The 23,284-nt window shown below is 37.3% G+C and overlaps 1 protein-coding gene across 2 annotated transcripts in view; it reads right to left on the minus strand.

Moving 5' to 3' along the window:
• Positions 1-7,011: 7,011 nt before the first annotated feature.
• LOC104238874 (uncharacterized) overlaps positions 7,012-23,284 on the minus strand; it is a 41,498-nt gene continuing 25,225 nt past the window's right edge. The window contains exons 1-11 of one of the 2 annotated variants that reach the window (XM_070165517.1): positions 17,487-17,876; positions 16,786-17,326; positions 16,484-16,669; positions 14,577-14,870; positions 14,197-14,349; positions 13,312-13,466; positions 11,419-11,524; positions 10,422-11,339; positions 9,026-9,113; positions 7,734-8,093; positions 7,012-7,527 (exon numbers count right to left, since the gene is read on the minus strand). In XM_070165517.1, the coding sequence (XP_070021618.1) occupies positions 7,334-7,527; positions 7,734-8,093; positions 9,026-9,113; positions 10,422-11,339; positions 11,419-11,524; positions 13,312-13,466; positions 14,197-14,349; positions 14,577-14,870; positions 16,484-16,669; positions 16,786-17,326; positions 17,487-17,566 (3,075 nt within the window). In that variant the 5' untranslated portion in view covers positions 17,567-17,876 and the 3' untranslated portion in view covers positions 7,012-7,333. Of the gene's footprint in view, positions 7,528-7,733; positions 8,094-9,025; positions 9,114-10,421; positions 11,340-11,418; positions 11,525-13,311; positions 13,467-14,196; positions 14,350-14,576; positions 14,871-16,483; positions 16,670-16,785; positions 17,327-17,486; positions 17,877-23,284 lie in introns of those variants that run through there. The other variant, XM_070165516.1, reaches the window with a different exon arrangement.

Genomic DNA, 23,284 nt, shown 5'->3' on the forward strand with positions numbered 1-23,284 from the left:
GTTTCTTGAAATATGGTGAGTGAATTAATATCTGCCCTGCTAAACATAAGTAAGTCATTAGCAAAACAGATATGTGTCACTCTTAGCTTCTTGCATCTTGGGTGATACTTGAACTCTTTGATCACGGGCAGCTGGTTCATCTCCCTTTGCAGGTATTCTATTGCAATTACAAAGAGATGGGGTGACATTGGGTCCCCTTTCCTGATCCCTCTCTTAACCTGGAATAGTTTGGTAAGACCACCATTGAATACCAGTGAATAAGAAATTGTGGTTACACATTCCATGCCCCAATTTTTAAACTTTTGAGGAAATCCAAGGTCTGCTAACATGCACCTGAGGAAATGCCAATCCAACGAATCATATGCCTTTCTAATATCCACTTTCAGCACACATCTGAGAGATATACCTTTCCTATTATAGCCTTTAAATAGTTCATGGCTAAATAGGATGTTGTTAATAATACTTCTTCCTTCTATGAATGCTGATTGTGATTTCTCAATAATCACCTCTATTACTTTCTTGAGTTTGTTGGTCAGTATCTTAGTAATAATCTTGTACAATATAGTGCAGCATGCTATTGGTCTGTAATCTTTCACCTGAGTTGATGCTGGAACCTTAGGGATCAATGTAATAGCAGTGCAGTTCCATGCTGTCATCATTTTCCCTGTTTGAAAGAAATGCTTCACTGCTCTATAGATGTCCTGCTTCACAATCTCTCATTGCTTAGTGAAAAATTTTATAGGGAACCCATCTACTCCAGGAGCTTTATCATTTGGCATGTCTTTGATGGCTGCATCAACCTCCTCCAGTGCTATGTCCTGTATTAATTCCTGCGTGTGATTTAAGGTGAGGCAATTTCCACTTTTGATGATGCTTAAGTTTGGGTAGGGCATCAATCCATTTGTATCACCCATAAGCTTTGTAAAGAATGTAAGGAATCTTTTTCCACAACCTTTGGATCACTGATCTTTATTCCCACATCATTATATATAGAAGTAATGGCATTCTTATTGGCCCTGATCTTCATCTGTGCATAGAAATATTTTGAGTTGGAGTCCCCGTGTGCAATCAGCATTTGATCAAAGGGAGTAATGGCAAGTGCTTCTTGTATACATTATAGGCTTTGTCTAGCTTGATTTAACTTCTGCGCATAGGCTGCCATGGAATTGTTCAATCCCTTTCATCTTTTAGTCTTTTGAGCTTTTGCCATATATTTTTCATTGGATACCCTCTCCCCTGTATTTGCCATACTCTAGTCATAATGGGTGAAAAATCTTGATGTCTTATTATCACCATGTAAATCTTGAAAGGCTTGGGGTGAGTAACTATTCTTTTCCATAATCGGATCATGACTAGTGAGTGATCAGATACTCCAGGGGCTAGGTAGTCTGCTTCTATATGCCCATACACTTGAGTCCGGCTAAAGTTCCTAAAGGCCCAAACAATTTTACTGTAAACTCTACTACTTTCCTATTGTTTATTACACCAGGTGAAGAAGCATCCCTTTCTTCTGAGTGGTGTTAGCTGCAAAGAGTCAATACATTGCTTGAAATTCTATACTTCACCTAATGTAACTGGTTGTCCTATTCTATCATCAGTGCGCAGTACATTATTTAAGTCTCCACTAATAAGCCATGGTGTTTCCTTTACTCTAGTTTCTAGACATCCAATGATATCTATTTTATTCTTTTTCAGAAAAGGCCCCAGCTCCTTCTGTTTATAGGGCTTGTTCAGCCCTCTAATATTTCAAGTACACACTATCATGGGGGTTTGAATGCAGGATCCTTTCTAGCCTCTTCCAGTCTAGAAGTGCTTGGAAAACATTCTTCTAGGATCATAAATCTATTTGCGTTGATGCCTCCTTCATGTTGAGGTTGTTGTCCTAGTTCAGTATTTTGCCTTTGTTGCATTCTGCATTCACCATTCCTACTGAGTAGTTGCCTTGGAGAATCTGCAACAATTATTTTTTGTTTGCCATTTCCAGCTTCTTCCTGTGGAGCTCCCACCTTTATTGCATCTTCTTCATTTCCATGCTCTACAGGTTCCTTTGGTTTCCATTCCTGCACTATTTTTTTCTTCCTTACCTTTTTCCTTCTTTTTGGTGCCTAGAATTCTGCCTCTTCAGTGTTTTGTTGGTTATTCCTCCAGCCCTCAAACTTATCATGGCCAAAGTGATTGCAATCTATGCAGAACTTTGGTTTCTAGCCATAGGCAATTTGTTGCTGAATAGTTCCTGAAGGTCAATATCTACACTATCCAGTAGTAATTTTTTGATATCAACCTTCACTAGGACTCGAGCATAAGAAATTTTGTTGAGATCAGTTGTATATTTATCATTATACATTGGGGATCCAATAGTCACTTTGCTAAGTGCATCTGCAATCCAGTATCCAACAGGCACCTGGGAAATTTACCCACAGAGGGATGTTGATGCATTTAGGATCAAAATGGAGGTCTATTTCCCAATTTTGTAAGATAAACGGCTTATTGTGGTATGTATATGGGCCTGCTTGCATCACTAGTTCTCTATCCTCAATTGTTAAGAATCGAAACACATAGTAACCATCACTGTGATACAGAATTTGTGGCTTTGAAACAAAATCTCAGACAGACATAATAAAGTTCTCCATAGATTTTTATACGGAATATCTCCTAGTACATACCTAATTAATGCAGTAGCCCAATGATCATTTAGCATTTGGACATCTTCCTCGACAATTTGAACTACAATCTTACCATCTTGATGACTAGGAGGCACATAATCTAGTTGCATTCCCATCTGAGAGTTGTGATTTAGCTTCCTTAGGTATTTTGCATGTTACTTCGTCGAGTTTTCTCTTTGAGCTATTGGTATTTGTTCTTCTAGAGTTGGGGATGGCTGCACGGAAGATCCAACCTCTGAGAACTGTAGTCTCTGAGGTATTGCTGGCACTTGGATTTTACCCTTCTGATTCTCCTCAACCGTAATTTGATATACACTGTTCCATTCGCTTTTACTGTTACATTCCTTTTCAGAGATGCTTTCACTTTCCTATCTAATTGGTTTAAATTGAGTTGGGAGGAAACTTCCAAAAGTTAAAGGAGTGAATGTATGTTGTCCAGTAGCTACCAGAGTAACGGTTGAGCTCGCCGTTGCGGGTTGTTTCCTCCACCTTGCCATCATTGGTGCAAGTTAGCCTTTCTTGGCTAAACGTGTGCCGAGGGAGAAGTCAGCCGGCCAGATTTGATCCTCCTAAGCCGCTCTAATTTATTCACCATTGGCTTGCCTAACGGTGACGTTGGGCACAATCACGGCCTATAGTGGGAAATGGGTCGTGACACAGCATGTTACTAGATCAATCAGAGTCCATCAGTTTCATTGGAGTTTGATATCCCAAAGAGAGTTTGGACCAACAATGAGGTATCCTACTCGCATATGAAGGTAATCGATTGCGGAGCTTTGTACATATACTGAAGGAGCAAAGAACAAAGTTGGATGATAAATTCCTTGCATATTCATTGAATATGGATATGAAGATTTTGGGTATAGATTGTGAGATCCTGCAAAGAAAAAGTCATCAGAAACAGAGATATAATCTTTCGAAAAAGTGAAGTAGGAATTGTTGATGATCAGACAGAGAAGGCCAAGAAAAAGAATGATATAATTCCTTACCTTGTTACCATTCCTTCTACTTCTAACCATCTCACAAGTGCAGAAAGTATTATCGACGAAGTTGCCGAGCAGGGGAAACAACTTAATGAGGTTGTTGAGCATGGAGAGCAACTTGATGATGATGTCGAGCAAGTGGAGTACCTTACTCAAGAAGAAGGACAACCTCAACCTCTAAAGAGATCAGAAAGGTCAAGGGTAGTTTCATGCAAATATTCTTCCACAGAATATGTCCCCATCACTGATAAAGGAAAGTCAGAAAGTCTAAAGGAGGTGCTATCTCACCAGAAGTGTATGAAAGCCATACAAGAAGAGATGAAATCGCTATAGAAAAATAGCACGTACAAATACAAATGGGTCTTTAAACTCAAGAAAGATGGAAATAGCAAGTTGGTCAGATAGAAAGATTGATTGGTGGTAAAAGGCTTCGAACAGAAAAAATGTATTGATTTTGATAATCTTTTCTCATTTGTTGTAAAAAGAATTTTTGTTCAAATAATTTTGAGTTTAGCAGCTAGCCTAGATCTTGAAGTGGAGTACTGGAATGTGAAAACTACGTTTCATCACGGAGATTTTGAAGATGAGATATATATATGGAGTAGCTAGAAAGATTTGAAGTAACTGGAAAGAAACAGATAGTGTGCAAATTGAATAAGTTTTTATGGGTTGAAGTAGGCACTAAGGCACTGGTACATGAAGTTTGACTCATTTATGAAAAGTCAAGCATACACAAAGACCTTTTTAGATCTTTGTGTATCTTTAAAGATTTTCTGACAGTAACTTTATTGTTTTGTTATTATACTAATGCCATGTTAATCGTAGGAAAAAATAAGGAGCTGATTGTAAAGTTAAAGGGAGAATTGTCCAAGTCATTTGATATGAAAGACTTGGGCCCAACACAATAAATTCTAGGGATGAATATTGTTCGAGAGTGAACATGCAGAAAGTTGTGGTTATCTCATAAGAAGTACATTGAACGTGCACAGAAACACTTCAACATGAAGAGTGTTAAGCCAGTCAACATACCTCTTGTTGGTCATTTGAAGTTGAACAAGAAGATGTGTCCTACAACAAAGAAGGATAAAGAGAGCATGACCAAAGTTCCTTATTTTTTAGCAATCAGAAGCTTGATATATGTAATAATATGCACCAGATCAAATATTGCTCATGCAGTTGGTGTTGGTAGAAGGTTCCTTGAAAATCTTGGAAAAGAACTCTGGGAAGCAGTCAAGTGGATGCTCAGGTACTTGGAAGGTACCTCCGAAGATTGTTTGTGTTTTGGAGGATCTGATCTAATCTTGAAGGGCTTTTATCCTAGCATAACAGTCTAGAACGTAAAAAAAAAAAATATTATTACTGCCTAACATAGGGGGCGGAGGTAAGGTAAACTCGGCCAAAATATGAGACTTGAAGGGCTCATTTACACGGATGCATGATAAGTGATTTTGATAATCAAAAATGTACTACTTGATAACTCTTCATTTTCAGGGGAGCTGTATCATGGCAGTCGAAGCTGCAAAGAATTATCTTGTAAAGAAGTTGATACGGTAATCAATTTTATCTGAGCAGCAAAAAGGGAATAGGATGCTTAAAAATATTATGGATGAACCCTGATCTCTAGGTTACCTACATACCTCTGGTTTTACAAGAATCAGGCCACGTGTAGGTCCGTCCAAGGGCGAATGATATCCTCAAAACAATTTATGAGCGGTTATAACTTCAAAAAAGGTTATATAAATAGAGGCCTTGAATAGAAAGAGTGCTAGGATATATATATATACATATATATATATATATATATATATATATATATATATATATATATATATATATATATATATATATATATATATGAGAACAGAATCCGGGGGTGAAACAGATATTTAAATATGGAATGAGGATGGCTAAAGAACAATATTTAAAATGATAAAGGGGTGTAGTGCTAAAGCAAAAACAAAAGCGATGATTGCATCAGTTTGACAGGACGATTGCCTTCATATCTTACCTGCAAAACATAAGCATGTTTGAACACTAATAATAATAAAATAATCAGGTCAGTATCATGATGATAAAAATTGCAAATATTTAAACACGATGCAATTCTCTTTGGACCATGAGAGGTGCCTTCAGACTATGAGGATGATGGGTCATCGGCCATGAGGCGCATAATGGAGAATTCGCATGCCATGAAATGGTGTCTTTAGGCTAAGAAGATGGTGTCTTCAGACGATGACACCTTTGAATAATGATGTGCAAAGTTAGATCCTTAGTCCATGAAATGATGTCTTTAGGCCATGAAAATGGTGCCTTAAGACTGGCACCTTCGGATTATGTAATAATGATGAGTTAGGGAAAGCATATTTGTGTGCTTAGAAGATCATTGTTCGAGTTGTCATCCACTTCAGAAAAGCTAATGCACCCACTTTGATGTTGGTTTCTGAGACTCCCCTCCTTCAGCGACCATTTGCTTTTGGCAGCAGCTTCACCATACGTCGAGTTCACGTCGGGTTTCTGCATCTCCCCAACCATTGTTGGAGCGAGTTCAGGAACTATAACGACTGATCTCCTTTCCCCCTCCTTTCCCCCTGTCCTGCCACTATACTAATGAATCTGCCATAACTATTGTACTTTTGAAAAATAAGTAGTTGTGTAAATGATCTTTAAGTCTCCAGTTGTTATATTTTTTCCTCCATGGCTTCTGATGGCAATAAATGGCATATCCAAAGCAAGGTCTTCTTGCTGATTGTTATCCTGTGAATTAAATTTCTTTTCCCCTCCACCCAGTTATACCACTTTTCTAAGCCGGAAAAATCCTCTGTGATGTCGAAAGATTTATCCTGCGTTGAAATATGTTGTATTAACCATGTTATGTATATAGCGAACCATCTTTTTGATCAATCAAAAAAGATTGAAGAAAAAGTCCCTCAGCCACTGAGCACTTTGCTTAGTAATTTTTGCTATAAAAAATATAGAGAAGTTTGACTGCATAAGCATGAAAATTCATCAACTTGTTCTAATTTACCCCAAATTTGGTAGATTAAAAACTTGGACATCACATCTCATTATATAAGCATCTCAATTATTCCACTTGTTCTTATTTACCCCAAATTTGATAGATTAAAAATTTGTACATCTCATTATATAAGCATCTCAATTATTCCACTTGTGCAAATTTTCCCAAAATTTGATAGATTATTGCGTGAATGCAGAAAGATCATCGTCTTAATGCATTCAAATTGCTTAATCTACTACTCGTCACATCAGGTCAAGCTTGCTACCTTACCACCAGCAGATTTGTGCTCAACTAGCGAGAAAACAAGTCAAGGGCTTTGACTTGGCTCGCCTCATCTTCTGAACCAGCATGATCTAATCATTTAGCATATTTTCATATCAAAATTTGAGAGATGGATTCAGAAAAAATGCCGAAGACCATTCTAGAATCAGCTTGGTAATTCATATCAGACAAAACGGAGTGGTTGCGATGCGAGCTCTTCTGTGGTTGTTATTGTTCTATCAGTATTACTACCTCTGTCTTGGGTATTTCGGGGGCTGGGGGTAGAAGCAATTTGAAGATTTCAACATATCCTTTCAGTCAAAACAAAAACTCCATCCTTATTTACATCGAATAAGGACAAATACTAACACTGTTGCACTATAGCCATTGTATAGCGAGCTTTTCCCTGACTAGCTTTCTGCTTTGTTCGACTTCTTGCTTTTCTTTTGTTTTTGCTTCAGCTGAGTAAGGCCTGCAGATGTGATTTTGACATTACCCTTAACTGCAGCAACAAGCTCAGGATCTGTGCATGCCTTCATCAATTCCTTCTCTCTGCTCGTAGCCTCGGGCATGTGACTGAACAAATTCATGGCTGTCTTCGCCGCTGCCAAAGGAAAAAGATTGTCTAACTAAATTTTTCCTGACATATCAACCCAATAGAATAGAAAAATGGCTCTAGCGAGAGACAGGATACAAATGTGAATATAAGCCAAAATCCATGCACAACTAGGCAAAAATATTTCACTTCTCTGTATAAAACCTTTGACAGCTGCCACAAGTTAAAAAAACAGTGACAGCATGAAATATTACCTTTTCCTTTCTTAACAGTGCCTGGAACCAATTTCACACGATATTTGTAGGATTGTAGAGCATTATAAGGACCACATACGGGCACAGCATATAGTAGAATATCATTTGGCAATGGATTTCCAGTCAAGTAGTCCACATCATTTAATTTTTCTTTCTCTTCTTCACCAATCTCATGAATATCCTCCTCCTCCATGACTATCCTGTCCCTGTCATTAGCAGCATTATCCGCACTGGTTACAGAATGACCATCCCCTCTATTTGCTGTACTTTGCGGACTCTCATCTGAATTTTCCTGACAATCCCGAGAGAGATGACCCACCTTCTTACACTTGTAACATATTTTTGAAGCATCTTCAGGCCCTAAAACCATGAAAACAAAATGAAGTCACAGATTCAGAGTCAATAAAACACTTTGTACGCATATTGGATTGCTACATTTATATTTCAAACCATCCAAGCATCCCTACTATCACCCTGTTTTCCCTCCCACCAATAACCAAAAGCATACAAATCTATAAGAGGCTTCCAAATAGGGACCCGGAAAAGATTCAGAAATTGAACCATTCCCATTTCTGTAAGTTCTTTTGGCATTTAACTGACCTAATATACAACGAAGCAGTGTTGTCAACGAAGCTTAGAAAAGCTCAGGGACGGTGTTTCCCGTTGCTTAAGCTACGCTTCAGTGTAGGAAATGCGCTAAGGTGTGAGCACTCATTGCCCATGAGTTCTGTCTTGAATGGAGCGGTACTAAACAAATATAATCGACAAAGAAGTGTATTGGAAAATGAATTTGTTACTATTTTTTTAAATTAGATATATATTTTTATTTTGGTCCTTCATTGAGCCTTTTTTACTAAAGCCCACACTTAAATTTCGCTTTCCGCTTGAAGCCCCAATAGACCTGGATGGCTTTTTAGAGCTTTTCGCTTTTGACAACACTGCAACGAATGCCACGACAGATGTGAATAACAACGCAAGTTACATGCATTTAATCTACAACACTGTCACTTTTTTCCTTTTTTATGGAAATCAGATTTCTAATTCTAATGCGTCACTGCATAATTTCCATCAATTGCCAAAAAGTGTCTCACCACAGACAGACATATAATACTTAGGCAAATCAAAAAATTGGCTGCAGTACAACACAAAACATAAGTCAATATTTCACACTGCAGTCAAATGTAGAAAAAGATAGTGTAAGATACCACTTGGCAGAAAAATTATCTATTGCAGAAACCCAATGTAACTCAAAACTGCTTCATTTTTGCTATATAAACAGACATCGAACTTACCAGTAGTAGCTTTTGCTCCCTTATCTGGCTCTGCATCAACCTTTTCACTCTGGATTGTTTGATCAACCTTTTCTACTTTTCCAGCAGACTGCAAATTCAGTGGAATCATAACTAATGCATGCATTGATGGATAATGAACATGAAAAACTAACAGCAATTGAAGATCTTCGAGAAGAAGTTCATACATTCATTTGTCAATTCATACACTTTGCTGGGAACCCAAGTGTGAATAAGCATCAAATCATGAAGAGAAAGATGGTAAATGATAAAAGGAAATCCCATAAAAGAAAAACAATATATCAACTGCATGATCTGCGCATCAAGTACGATAATAGGACATAGCAACTGCTAAGTAGGTTAAATGTGTAATGGGAATGAAAGCTTCCGATCATGGATTGGAAATGCTCATTGGTGAACTTGAATAGATAGTCATGTTCAAGAACTTCTAGCGGAAGGAGATTCTAGTTATGTTGTGTACAGGGAAGATAAAATGGAGAGATTCCACAATCCCCACCCCCCACCCCACCCCACCCAAAAAAAAGTGACAAACTTCTTAAAAGAAGATTTCATAGAAACTTTGGACAATGGTAACAGGAAAGACCTTAAAGCTCTTTAGGAGAAGAAGGGCATTGCCAGTGGATTACATCTGTAAGTAATTAGAGAACGGATTGACCACTCTTCAATGAGAGAAAGGCATATTAATCAAACTAGATCAATAAATTTCAACTGGCATCAAAAGTAACCTTTTTAAGGGACTACAACAATTGCACTTGCTTGACTGGGTTTGATCCACATTCACCTCCCTATGGTTGTATAAAAGAAATCTGAGGTAAGAAAGAAAGAAAGGCGTATTGACCAAACCACATCAAATAAACTCCAAAAGCCATGCAAGTACTTTTTGATGCAGGGTGTCCACATCTCCCCCCTGGCCACCCCCACATTGTACAAAAGAAACATTTTTAATTACCTGATTCATATTGTTCAGTTCACAAGACCTAATAGAACTATATGGAGTGGATCCAGAGAGCAGATCAGAATGAGCATCTTTACTTTAGAAGCCTGACCTTTACTTTGGCTATTAGTGCACTCCAAACCCTAGAAGCACCCATCCCACCCAAAAAATGACTGGTTTTAGCAACAGATTTATGACCAATCCAACCTATTATCTGCATCAAATGCATGATATCCACATGGCTTTAGGTTACATAGGTAAAACAAGATACTCTTTATTTTATAAGTACCAAGATAATCTGAGTAAAAGCCTTTTAAGACCCAAAGCAGGAGGCCACATACTAAGATCATTATACCTGCAAAATGTGGAGTAGAAAAAAAAGGAGCAAACCAAACCATTGAAAATGGAACAGTTATAGAAACACAAACTGATCACAATACTCACCGCCAGCAGAGCCATCCGAATACGTCGCTCCTCCTCATCCTGATCTGCATATTTCTCCTTTATCTTCTTAAGCTTACCCTTTTGCCCGCGAGTGACTTTTCCGCCACCAGACTTAGCATTGTTTACATCGTCCTCACACTGCTTCTGAGTCTTCTGGTATTTCTCTGACTGCTTCTCTTGCCTAGTGGGTGCACCCTCAGTGCTATCACTGCCTTTCTTAAGCTTTCTTCTTTCAGCTTTTGTAATATAAGGCTTTTCTCTCTGTGTTAATTTTTTTTCTTCATTATCATGCTGCCCTGCAGATCCTAATAGAGGAGGGACCCCATGGTTTTTAGTAGATGCAGTAGAAGATCCAATTTCGAGAGCTCTATCCATAAGATCCTCCAGCTGCGACGTCCCAGAAGTAGCCATTATCCCCAAAGAATCAGATATACCATCATTGTTTAGGCTATTAACTTTAAAAGAAGAGTTGTGTGAATTAGTAGCTTTATCATCAGAGATGCTCAATATGCTATTAGATTGAACTTCATTAGAAATGCCCGCAACACTTGACATATCATTTGGCACATCTGTGATATCTTTATCTACAGCGGGTGTTTCCATTGACAACTCCTCCTCTGAGTTGGAATCAGGAATTGCTAAGGACGGGTCACTTTGTTCAGCATCATTTAATCCTTCATCTTCACCTCTAAGCCTCCTTTCATTCAAGTGAAACCCCAAAGAACTTTCATCCAGGCGAAATAATATTCCAAAGCCCATAATAAGAGGGTGTGGCGGAAGAAAATTCTTTTTACCACGGATCATGAAACTTCCAACTGTAAGATATTCACCTGTAGGAGCAGTTTTACTGACCTGGTGAGGGTAAACCCACCAAGCACTAGTCAATATCTTTGAGTCCCATGCCTGGCTTTGGCAAACCTAAATCACAATTTAGTAAATATTGTGAGGTTGTTGCATCTACAGCAGATACGATTAATATGAAATCTGCACAACTTACAGTGCAGCACCCAGCTTGGTTCAATGTGAGAGGAGGTATTGGCATCTCAGGTTTGTGATTCTTGATCACAGTGCTGGAAGCTCCATGGAGCTCTGCATGTACATACCTATTTCAAGGAGATTTTTGCTCATTCCATCACAGAAACAAGGGAGAAACCCCCAACAAAACTTAACCAAATACACAAGAGTTTAGATACCCGATTTCATAAAAGAACTAGACATATATTAAACAGGAAGTCATCAATTAGGAAACAATGTAAAGTTATTATTATATTAAAAAAATACTCAGAATAAACGAATAGGCATGGACTAAAGGTAATGTAGCACAAAAAGTTCAGATCAGATAAGAGCAGAAATTCCACCTTTCCTCTCTTTCTTCTGTCAAACAAGCTATATTCTTACAAGGAGTGCAAAGTTGTCACGTTCTATTCCTCTGACTTGCTTATGATTGATAAAGTGCTAATTCGGTTGCTTCATTCTAGCGAGTGTAAACATTTCCTTTTTTGGGTGGTCATCATAAACTAATGTCTCTTTTCCTATAACTGAAAGTTTGAGAATAATGCAACACTGGGAGTTAACATTTCTAAACTCCATATGCTCAATCTATAATATGTCACTGATTGATGGGGCATAGAGTTCAAATATTGATCTGCAAATATTGATTTGACTTGTTTAGTATAAGTGGAAGAAGATATAACAAAGAAATGATTAAAAAGATACTCCCTCCGTTTCAATTTAGATGACACACTTACCTTATTAGTCTGTTTCTAAAAAAATGACACATTTCTATATTTAGAAACAATTAAACTTTAAGCTTTCCATTCTACCCACTTTATTACCCTTAATGAGAAGCTTCTATAGCCACACAAGTATCACAGTCCCACAAAGTTTTTACCCCTTAAGCTTTTAGGATCACATGTTTCAAAAGTCTTCTTTTCTTTCTTAAACTTTGTGTCAAGTCAAACTACCTCATCTAATTTGAAACGGAGTAGTTTGATAGAGAATACATCACATCATAGGTTAAGAATTGATTAGTATACTCCCTCCGGTCCACAATAAGCGACCAATTTGCTTTGGGCGCACCCATTAAGGAAATATAAATTCTAGACGAAAATAGTTAGTGTGACTAAACTACCCTTCATTAAATATTGCACCATAGTTATAGTAGTACTTACTTCTCTTCTCAAATGTGAGGAGTAAATGACATTTTAAGGATACGTACATAAGGGTAATTTTGGAAAAACAAATTGAATTTTTTCTTGATTATATAAATGGACACTTATTTTGGACCAAAACAAAAGAGCAAATTGGTCACTTATTGTGGACCGGAGGGAGTAATAAATTTGAATTCTTAAAAATTGTGAAAGTTATATAAAATAAAATTATCAGAAAATGGTGCTAAACATTTTGGAATGGGTTAAAATGAAAGAGTATCATGTAAACTGAAATGGAAGGAGTACAACTTTTCATGGGATTTAATATCTAAAAGAAAAAAGTGCTAGTTGCCCAACACGTTTTCCCAATAAATGTTCATTAAAAACACATTGTTGATTGCCTTCTCAATAACAAAATCAAGTATTTTTCTTTTATGTGGACCTTAGGTGGGCACCCCGCCAAAGTGCAATGGAGGTCACTAACCTAGGCCATGGGCCTTCTTGATTGCCCATTGACCCCAATTAATGTTGATTAAAACACATTCTTTATTGCCTTCTCAACCACTAAATCAAGCATCTTTTTTTTCCTTTATTATAGACCTTAGGCGGGCGCCCCTCCAACTTGCAATGAAGGTCACCAACCAAGGGCATTGGGCCTTCTCAATAACCAAGTCCAGCATCTTAAGTGGTGTTAATCTGGAAACAAAATCTTGACAACCAAACAGGCTTAATTTACTTACAGATCTCCTTTGGACATGTATCGTTTGACTATCATCTCATTCTGTTGTGCATCACGTCCACTTATGACTAGATAATTCTCACTGCTGATGAACCAATTAAATTTCTCAAACCAGTGAACTTTGCGCATATGCGAAATCACAGCAACCGTCTTTTCCTGCGTATTTATAGTACAGAAGGAAGTGTTGTGTCAGTCAACAGTACAAAGATAAACAGCCTCTCAGATGGGTATATTTAATCACCAAAGAAACTTCAAGTGTAACAATAGGCGTCTCTTGCCTTAGTTTAACATTTTATCCTCCTTAGTTGCCTGTAACATATTCATCAACAGACTATAAAGAAACTAAATATATATAAAAAAAAATGAAGATATTCACCTACAGCATACGTAACCAAAAGATGCATTTAGATAATTGTGGGGCCAATCACTAAGCTAACAGATCAATTGTGCTGATTCTCATAATCAACTTAAATGGACGATACCCAGGGAACATACTATGAAACAATGACATCCAAACGTCGTTTTCACACAAGATATAAAAGCTAACAGTTCTATGGAGAAGATTTTTAGGAAATCACATCAATAAAAACTTCTATAGATTCCAATGGGAACTCAAACATCAATGCCCAAAAAGGCCCCAGTAGATGGATTATCAAAAAGTTCCTCAGGGTTACAACCACTAAGAAGACAAAGATTTACTGAAAGTCTAATCTATGTTGCTCGGACTCTCCGAAAATGTCGCCGGGTGCGTGTCGGATACTCCAAAAGTAGTGTATTTTTGGAGTATCCAACACGGGTGCAGCAACATTTTGGAGAGTCCGCGCAACATAGTCTAATAATTTTACAACACAAAATGTGAGAGGCCACTGATCAAACTTTTAGCTACCTGAGATAGCTGAAGACGTGTCTTTCTCTCAGCAGCCTTGAAAGCTTTTTCATGTGCAGTTACAGTCTTCTCTTGCTTGTTTTCTTGTCTTTTCTTCATTTCATACCACCGTCGCGCATTTGCATGGGCTGATAGTGCCAGATCAACTTCAACCTATGAAAAGAGAGCATGAAAACTCACGCACAATTACTACCATTCATGCTCAAACCGCTGCATTTCTTTCAAATCAATCACAAGCATAAGTAAAGGACTTGAACCAACATTAATACTACACAGGCAGTATATATTAGGTGGGTACAAAAAGTTTTGCCACATGTGGGTTCTTAACAGAAAAATTAAAGAGAAAATCCAATCAGCAAAAGATTTTCAGGTCACCATACCTTGTCGACTGGTTGTGTTTTTTCATCATCATCCATTTCATCAAGATTGTTGCTTAAGAGCAAAGTCATGCAGTTTCTTTCAAGACGGAGCTTGTCAATAAGTCCCGCTACAGGATTTCCAGATCTCTTCTCCTCTTTCACCATTCGAGCCAAATCTTCCCAACTCATTCCATTGGCAAGAGCTACACGTACAGCTAAGATAGCAGCGTCAACATCTTCCAAATTGTATTCTATCAATTCTGCCATCTTAATACAATGTTCAACTTCTTGCTTTAATGTCACTACACGGTTTTCCTGCATCATCTCGGAAAAGCTTTTGAACTCAGAAAACATAGTAGTACAAGGTCCACTGAGATGGTGATGGGACAACAAATGAAGAGCCAATCAAACAAAGCTACAGCAATGTATCACTTCGGAAATATTTTCTATTAGATATTTGCAGATTTGAAGTAACGGAACATTTTTTTAGATGAAGTAATTGGTTTCACTGATGGCATCAAGAAGATGCAGAATAGTTACAAAAGTAGTGAAAATTGCTAGCTCCAATACAAAAAGGCTCCAACTGAAGCAACCGAACATTGCTTAAGTAAGTTTTCCCATATCGATGGCTGACCTAGTTTTTCTCTATCATTACGCAAGGAGCTAGCCTCATTAGAAAAAGAGATCATCCAGACAGAAGTCATTTGACAAACTTAAACAGGAAATAACTAGGGTGCAGATTTCTTTTCACCAAAAATAAATGACAGTATCTTTTTATAGGTGAAAGTAAGTGTAGGAGTCATTACGCTGATTTTAGAAGCAGCAGGATGAGAAAAATCTGTTTTCAGTCTTTTTAGTTCTTTATTATGTGTTGAGTAGAAGGACAAAGAGTACAACTGATAAGCATCCCTCCAGTTACTGCAAGCACATAATGGGAGAAAGAGGACAGAGAGAGAGAATATGGAGGATTGTTCAACCCAGGTACAATTCCATGCATCAGTAGCATATGAGTATAATGTTCCTCTTCATGCAATCGAAGAAAGTCTTTTTTTTTTAAATCAAGTAGAATCGAAGAAAGTCTGTTTGGGACGTACATTCTTTCTCATCAAATTCAACATCCTGCCCCCGCAGCCTCAAATCCCAGAAAATTATCAAAAAACACAAAAGAAAATTTTATTCCCACTATTTTCTCGTCAAATCTGCCCAGTATCCACAGGCTGAAATGAGTAAAAATCGCACATTGCTCACACTATAGAAGCTTTAGAAACCTCCAAGAAGCCAGTGAGCTAATCTACTTTGTCTTCACAACATTGATTCCCACGTATATCTCTTTCCAGAAATGACAATGCTGCTGCTTCTTTTTTTGATAAGTAAATTACATGTTCTGACATATTGCAACATATCTGTACCGTGGAGTCCTGAAACTTTCATTTATCATCAAGATTATTTATTAAAAGCTATGTTGCGCGGACTCTCCAAAATGTAGCCGCACCCGTGTCGGATCCTTCAAAAATGCACTACTTTTGGAGGATCTGACACGTATCCATCCACATTTTTGGAGAGTCCGAGCAACATAGATTAAAAGTATCTCCTGCCCCAGTGGAGATTCTTTTTTTTTTCTTCCATTGGGACATACTTTAAATGGAAGTAGGTTTCTTTCAAAAAGTAGTATATCATGTCCTACTTATGTCTTCCATTTAAAAAACGTACCACTTATCCACTAGTTAAAAATCATGACCTGCATGCTTCCTCCCAAAACCTTTTTGCCCCTTTGAGATCAACTATGGCCCATGAACTCTTCCAAGATTAGCCAGCATTTTCACACAGGAATTCAAGTATTCACAGGCTTAAAGGCATACTTCCTAGAGTAATTGAGAGCAACCAACTGAAATGCTTCATTATCATTAAACAGTACATGCGACACGGACCTGGTCAGTGCGGATCTTATTAAGTTTCTGCATTGCAGTGCTTTCTTTGGCTTTTTGCTGTTGTTCGGAACGTTGACTTTCAATCTTACTATAGAACTCATCCAATGCTGCATCAAATGTCTCAAACTTCATAAAATCCCGAGACTTAAACTGATTCAATAACAGTGGGCAGAATTCATCATACATCTGCAGAAAAGGAAAGTCTCAAATAAATCACTCTTCTGAAAGTATATAGGTCCAGAAAAGAAAAATAAATGGCCTCAGGGGCGAAAAAATCTCAAAAAGCAGGATACAAGTACAACCTTCTCAGAAGCTCCATTATTACACATGCTAGAGTCCTTTTTAGACAAAGCATTTTGCTGCATTAAAATGTAGCCTTCCGGAACTTTCTCACCCAGTATAACGCCCTCCAGCCAGTCTTCAAACTGCTTAACCGCCTCTATCAGAGAATGAAGCATCTCACCTTCTAATTCAAAACCTTTGCCAATCTTTGTATTTGGAACTAAACCAGCATCCAAAATAATGTGCTCAGAAAGTGCTGGACCATAACCTAATGCCTCCCCAAGAACCACCTTCAATGTCAGTGACTTTGCACGAACACCATCATTCATTTTTTTAGTAGATTCAGTAGCTTTTATGTTTTTCCGGTTACCCTGCTTTTGTTGAAGTACATCAGATCCATCATTCCCCTGTTCATTATCTTCCACGCCTTCATTTTTATCGGTCTCGGCTGAAGACATCAAGGCCGCCTGCAACTTTTCAGTAGTCGTGCGCTTAAAGACACGGCATATTTCAACTGGATATCGATGGCGAGACATGATAGCAAGACCTTTATCATCATCCCTGCACAATTATGAGTTACATGTAAAAGCAAGCCTTGCAAAATTCATGTCCACAGGAATAATCCTAGATGATGTCTGTCAAGCTTAGTTGTAAAAAAAAAAAAAAAAAAAAAAAAAAAAAAACTGCAATAACTTTTTCATTAAAAAAAAATCGGAATTACCCTTCTGCGCGATGGCTCGCTTCTCTAAGGTTGCATGTTAGCAAGCAAGCGCCTGCCATGGCGGGAAAGATGGCTCGCATACCATCACAGAAGGCATTAATGGTCCAGGCAGCTTCCTCGCAATCACAGCGAGGGCAAAAGATGACTCTAGGTGTTACAGAAGGTGAAGCAGATGATGCCCAAATTGGATCTAGGTCCAATGAGGTTGAAGAAGAGAAGGCTCAGAGGTTGCAAGCTCAGAAGCAGTGGAATGAAGTGGTTCAGGAGTCAGCTAGTAGTGGGAAAAGTGATCCAGCAAGCGGTGGGAAGAAATCATGGGCAGATGAGGTGGAAGAGGAAGAGATGTCAGGGAAGAAGGCTTAAATTTGGGACAATGTTGATATCTCTAAGATATCGAATGTAGGCTTCAAATTGGGGTATGTTTCTCCATCCATGCATGGTGAGTCCCCTATCGTTGAGATTGAACTGGAGGATATTACTTCTGAGATAGAATATTGGAGGAATGCAGTTGTATGCTATGTGTTGGGTGCTCAGTGCTCAACCCCCCCCCTCCCCCACTGCTGTGATTAAGGGATACATACAAAGTCTTTGGGCCAAGCATGGGCTGAACAAAATTGTTATGCTTAAGAATGGGATCATCCTAGTTAGGTTTGATTGTGTTGTGGGGAAGAATGATGTTGAGGAATCTCTCACTTTGACAACAAACCCTTCATTGTGAAGGCTTGGAGCTCTGATATGGAGTTTATCATAGAGGAGCAGTACACAGTTCCAATTTGGATTAGATTTCCCGGGCTGGACTGTAAGTAAAATAGGAAGTCTAGTGGGGAAGCCATTGATGGTGAACCACATCACTGAGAAGAAGATAGGTCTAGGTCTAAACTTTACAAGAACGTTAGTGGAAGTGGATATGGATGCATATTTACCTGATGTATGGGTACTTTGAGGGAATGTGATTGAACAAAAGGTCTTATACGACTGGAAGCCAACTCTTTGTAAATTTTGGAAAAAGTATGGGCACTCTGAGGACATATGCAAGAAGAAGAATGTTCCTAAACCAACCCAGAAGGAGCAGGAGGTCCAGCCTGTGCAAAAGCAAGTGGACCATCAGAAGAATAAAGATGGGGATGAGAGGCAGGTTATTGTACAATCACAAGGTGCTCAGAAGGAGTCAAGTGCTAATACAAGATGGGTCACACCTATGAAAACAGGGAGGACTCATCACAAACAAGATCAGCAGATTGTTAAAGTTAATTCATTTCAGGTATTAAATAGACCTGGAACTAGCAAGCAAGTAATGAAGGAAACAGTTGGAAATGAGCGAGGTTCAGCCCATTCCTCATTCAGGGGATGGTTCATTTTCTTTCCTGGAATGTTAGGGAGCTGAATGCCCCTAATAAGCAGAAGGAAGTGAAGCTCCTTTGCAATGAAGAAAAGGTTGGTTTGATAGGCTTGTTAGAAACCAAAATAAAAAAGGATAAGATGGATCAATTAGCTGATAAAATTTTAGTGGTTGGCACCACACTAAAAACCTGGACTCTTACTATAATGGGAGGATTTGGATCCCTTGGAGGCCTTATTACTATAGAATAATTCCACTTAGTATCATTGCTCAGATAGTAACTTGTAAGGCGTATTACAGCCCTCTTCAACTGACTTTTGGTATTTTCTTTGTCTATACAGTTAATACAGAGGAAGAGAGGAAGGGATTATGGGAATGTTTAATAAGCCAGAATACTGGTTGTAATTTGCCTTGGACGGTAATAGGTAACTTTAGTTCAGTACTTACAATCTAAGTTGCGCGGACTCTTCGGTTTGCCGTCCATTGCATCCCACTTTTAACATCCTCTCAAGTCTCATATTTACAAACCTGTACTCCATAATTATACCCCAATGGGCAATTATTCTCTCTGGGACCTTAGGTGTCTCTTGCGCGTCGCTTGGGCATCCAATACGTTTGGAATTCGATAGGAAGAGAATGCTACCTATTGCTCTAAGTATCATAGCACGATCTAGATTAGAAAGAAATGAGACAATCCCCGATACGAGACTAGGACGGGTGCGGGAGCAGGATACGTCCCGGATACGGTCAACCGACTTCGGACACTTTGACCGGAGTCCATCGACAAATTTGGGAGAAAAATTGAGATTTTGATTTCTCAAAATCAAAAATTAAACAGATTTAAGTTATGGAAAATGGCATACCTTCAATTTTGTAGTATTTTTGTCTAATATTTGCTGCTTTGCGTGTCTGAGAAATCAAAAATTCAAGGGGTCATGTTCTTATTTTGGACTTCTTGTAGACCCAGCAGCGATGTAGATGGAACTTTGCGTTGAATGGATTTCTTTTTCTCTTACGAGGGAAGAACGAAGGGACGTGAACGAAGCGTGAATGGCGATCTGTACGAGCTTGAAAGAAGTTGGGGAATTTGAGCATTTGTAAGAGCTTGAAAGAAGTTGGGGAATTTGAGCATTTGTAAGAGCTTGAAAGAAGTTGGGGAATTTTGAGGAAGATGAGCTAGAAGAGATGATCGGCAGTTCCTTCCTAAAGACTCTTAATTGTAATAATATAATAATAAGATAACCCCTTTATTCTCCATTATATGCCATTTGTCCCCTTTATTCTCCATATGTGACACGTAATTGAAAGGTTGTTATTTGCAAATGTTTCTTTCTGATACAATATATAGGAATAATTTCTAAATTAATTATTAGCATGTTGATTTTTTGCTAAATAATTTATATATTTTAATCGAGCAAAATTAATTTATACGAAATTATTTACTAGTTGTACAAATTTATCGTAACTTAGTAGTATTGTATAATTTTCAAATATATAAATTTTATTTCGAAAAACTAAAAGATTCTATGTCCAAATGTACAATCAAAATTAGGAAGTTTGAATCTCGAAAAATAAAAAATATTATATAGGATAGAAGAAGTAATAGATATTGACATAATTGATAAGTTATATCGTCTAACTTTGATGTCGAAGTTCAAAATTCTCAAATTAAATTAAACTTGTGACCAACGTGTAACCACCAATTGAGGGAAACTGTGAATAATTAAATTGTAGAAAAAGCTGACTATTATATTAGCGATCCTATCTTCTTAATAATAGGTTGAGAACAACTCTTTTGGCTCAAGAAAAGACTAACATTGCTAGAAAGTTGCAACCAATTAAAGATACATGGAGAAAGAAAGGGTTGTCGATTTGTTCGGATGGATGGTCCGACATTAAGAGACGACCTTTGATAAATATAATGGCATCATCTAGTGGGGGCCCAATATTTTTAAATTCAATCAATTCTAGCGGGGTTATAAAGGATGGAGAATATATTGCTAAACTGTTTATTGAAGAAATAGAAAATGTAGGTTCGGATAATGTTGTTCAAGTTATTACAGATAACGCAAGTAACATGAAATTAGTCGGTTCTAGCGTAGAGCAAACATTTCTTCATATATTTTGGACTCCTTGTGTTGTTCATTGTTTAAATCTAGCATTGAAAAGCATGTGCCAACCTTCGGAAAGATCACCTCACTTTTCAAATTGCGAATAGATATCAAAGTTACTTGGTCAAGTGAGTAGTTTGAAGAACTTTATTGTGAATCATGACATGGCACTTGCAATTTTTCAAAAGCATTCAAAGTTGTGCTTATTGAAAGTTGCCGAAACAAGATTTGCCTCGCACATTATTATGACCACTTGTGTTCAAAAAGTGAAATAGACATTAGAGAAAATGGTGATGGATGATGAATGGAAGCATTATAAGGGGGATAAGGGACTTGAAGCTAAAGCACGTGAAATGAAATCCCTTATAATGGATGATGAATAGTGGGATAACATTGATTATTTTTTGAAGTTTACGGAACCTATGGTAGATATGCTTAGAAGTGCCGATCTTGATAATCCAAAATTGCATCTCATTTATGATATGTGGGATACAATGATTGAGAAAGTTAATAAAATTATCTATGAGCATGAGGGGAAGGATCTTATTTCCGGCCAATCAAACTTTTTGATACAATTCATGAGATTCTTGTAGCTAGGTGGAACAAAAGTAATACCCCTTTGCATTGCTTGGCACACTCTTTGGTTCCAAAATACTATCATGAATCATGGCTTCAAGGTGAAAATGGAATTCGAAGGCAAGCTCCGAATGAAGATCAAGAAATCTCAACAAATAGGGTCAAATGCTTTCGAAGATACTTTAAAGATGATGAAATGAAGCAAGTCTCACTGGAGTATGGATCATTTTGTAGTGGGGTGGTTATTTAGTAAGCCTTTTGAGGCTATGATGTATGAGGATCCTCTTTCTTGGTGGGCAAATCATGGTGTCTCGGCTCCACTCTTGCAAAGATTAGCTTACAAGTTGCTTACTCAACCGGCTTCTTCCTCTTGTTGTAAAAGAAATTGGAGCACATATTCTTTGATTCACAACATCAAGAGAAACAAATTAGCAACTTCAAGAGCTGAAGATTTAGTTTTTGTACACTATAATCTACGGTTGCTCTCTCGCAAGAAGGAAAAGTATACATGCGGACCAAACAAGTATTGGGATTTGGGTATGTCTACATTTTTTTATTTGATATTTTCCTCAATTATTTATTTTGTAAAACTCTTTTCCCTTTTCATGAAAACTTTCTAATATATCAATTCTTTTTAATCTATTGTTACTTTAGGTGGAGATCAATTTGATATTGATGAGACAATTGATAGTTTAACCGAGCTATCAATAGATGAACCTCAATTGGAAGGAGTGATCTTTTGTAACACTCCTCAAATTTATAAAAGTTTCGAGACACGCTAATTATAAAATTAAATTATTATTATTTATTTCTTCTTGCCCACAGTGAAAACAAATATATATATATACAATTAAGTAGTTGGATGTACAATTAGGAGAATATTAATAATTTTGTTATTATTAAATATTAAAAGTATGTTATGTATAAGTAATACTAGTTAAGCTAAAACCAAAAAAAAAAGGAAAATAAATTTTAAAAAAAAAAGAAGGGAAAACGTGAACCTAAAAGCCCATAAAGGGCCGTTGGGACCAAAAAGGGGTTTCTTTGCACATAAAAGTCTTCTGTTCACTCTAGAACAGAGAATAACGAAAGCAGAAAAAAAATCCTATAGACTAGAACAGAGAGTAACGCAACAGAGGCAGCAAACCCAGGAAAGATTCTAGGGTTCTTTACAAATCACTAATTCTTGAATTCAGGTATATAAAATTCTCTATTTTCAATTATCCTAAAGTAGTAATATGTAAGAATTGAATAGCTAATTCCCTTCTTCCTCTATATCAACAATAAATTTCATATTTAGGTGTAGTACTTTAAAATTGATTAAAATATATTGGTTGTTGTAGAATCGATTGGTTGACTGGTGTCAATTTGACTGGGGCTACGTATTGGCTCGAGAAGTTTTGAGGTGAGTTGATATAACCCTTTACTAAAGTGGTTTAACTCACAAAAGCACGCATACAAGGTGTTTAACGAATTACTTAAAAGAGTTTATCTTTATTTAATTAGAGCGAGTGAGTACCCATTAATTTAGAATTGTTCTAGCAAAAGTTTAGATGATCTATTATGCTATATGTGCTTAAATTTTCAGATTTTTGTGTTATTCTTATATGTTATTTTCATGTTGAAAATTATGAAGAAGAAAGAATCTTTAGAAATATTTTTATATGTTTATTTCATTCTTATGTCATGTTTTACATTAAAGGACACCAATATGAGCATGTACATAATGTTCTATAAAGAAAAGATTTAGATTTGAAAAGTCACAAGAAGAA

The sequence above is a fragment of the Nicotiana sylvestris genome, chromosome 12, assembly GCF_000393655.2.
Source record: "Nicotiana sylvestris chromosome 12, ASM39365v2, whole genome shotgun sequence".
Taxonomy (NCBI): domain Eukaryota; kingdom Viridiplantae; phylum Streptophyta; class Magnoliopsida; order Solanales; family Solanaceae; genus Nicotiana; species Nicotiana sylvestris.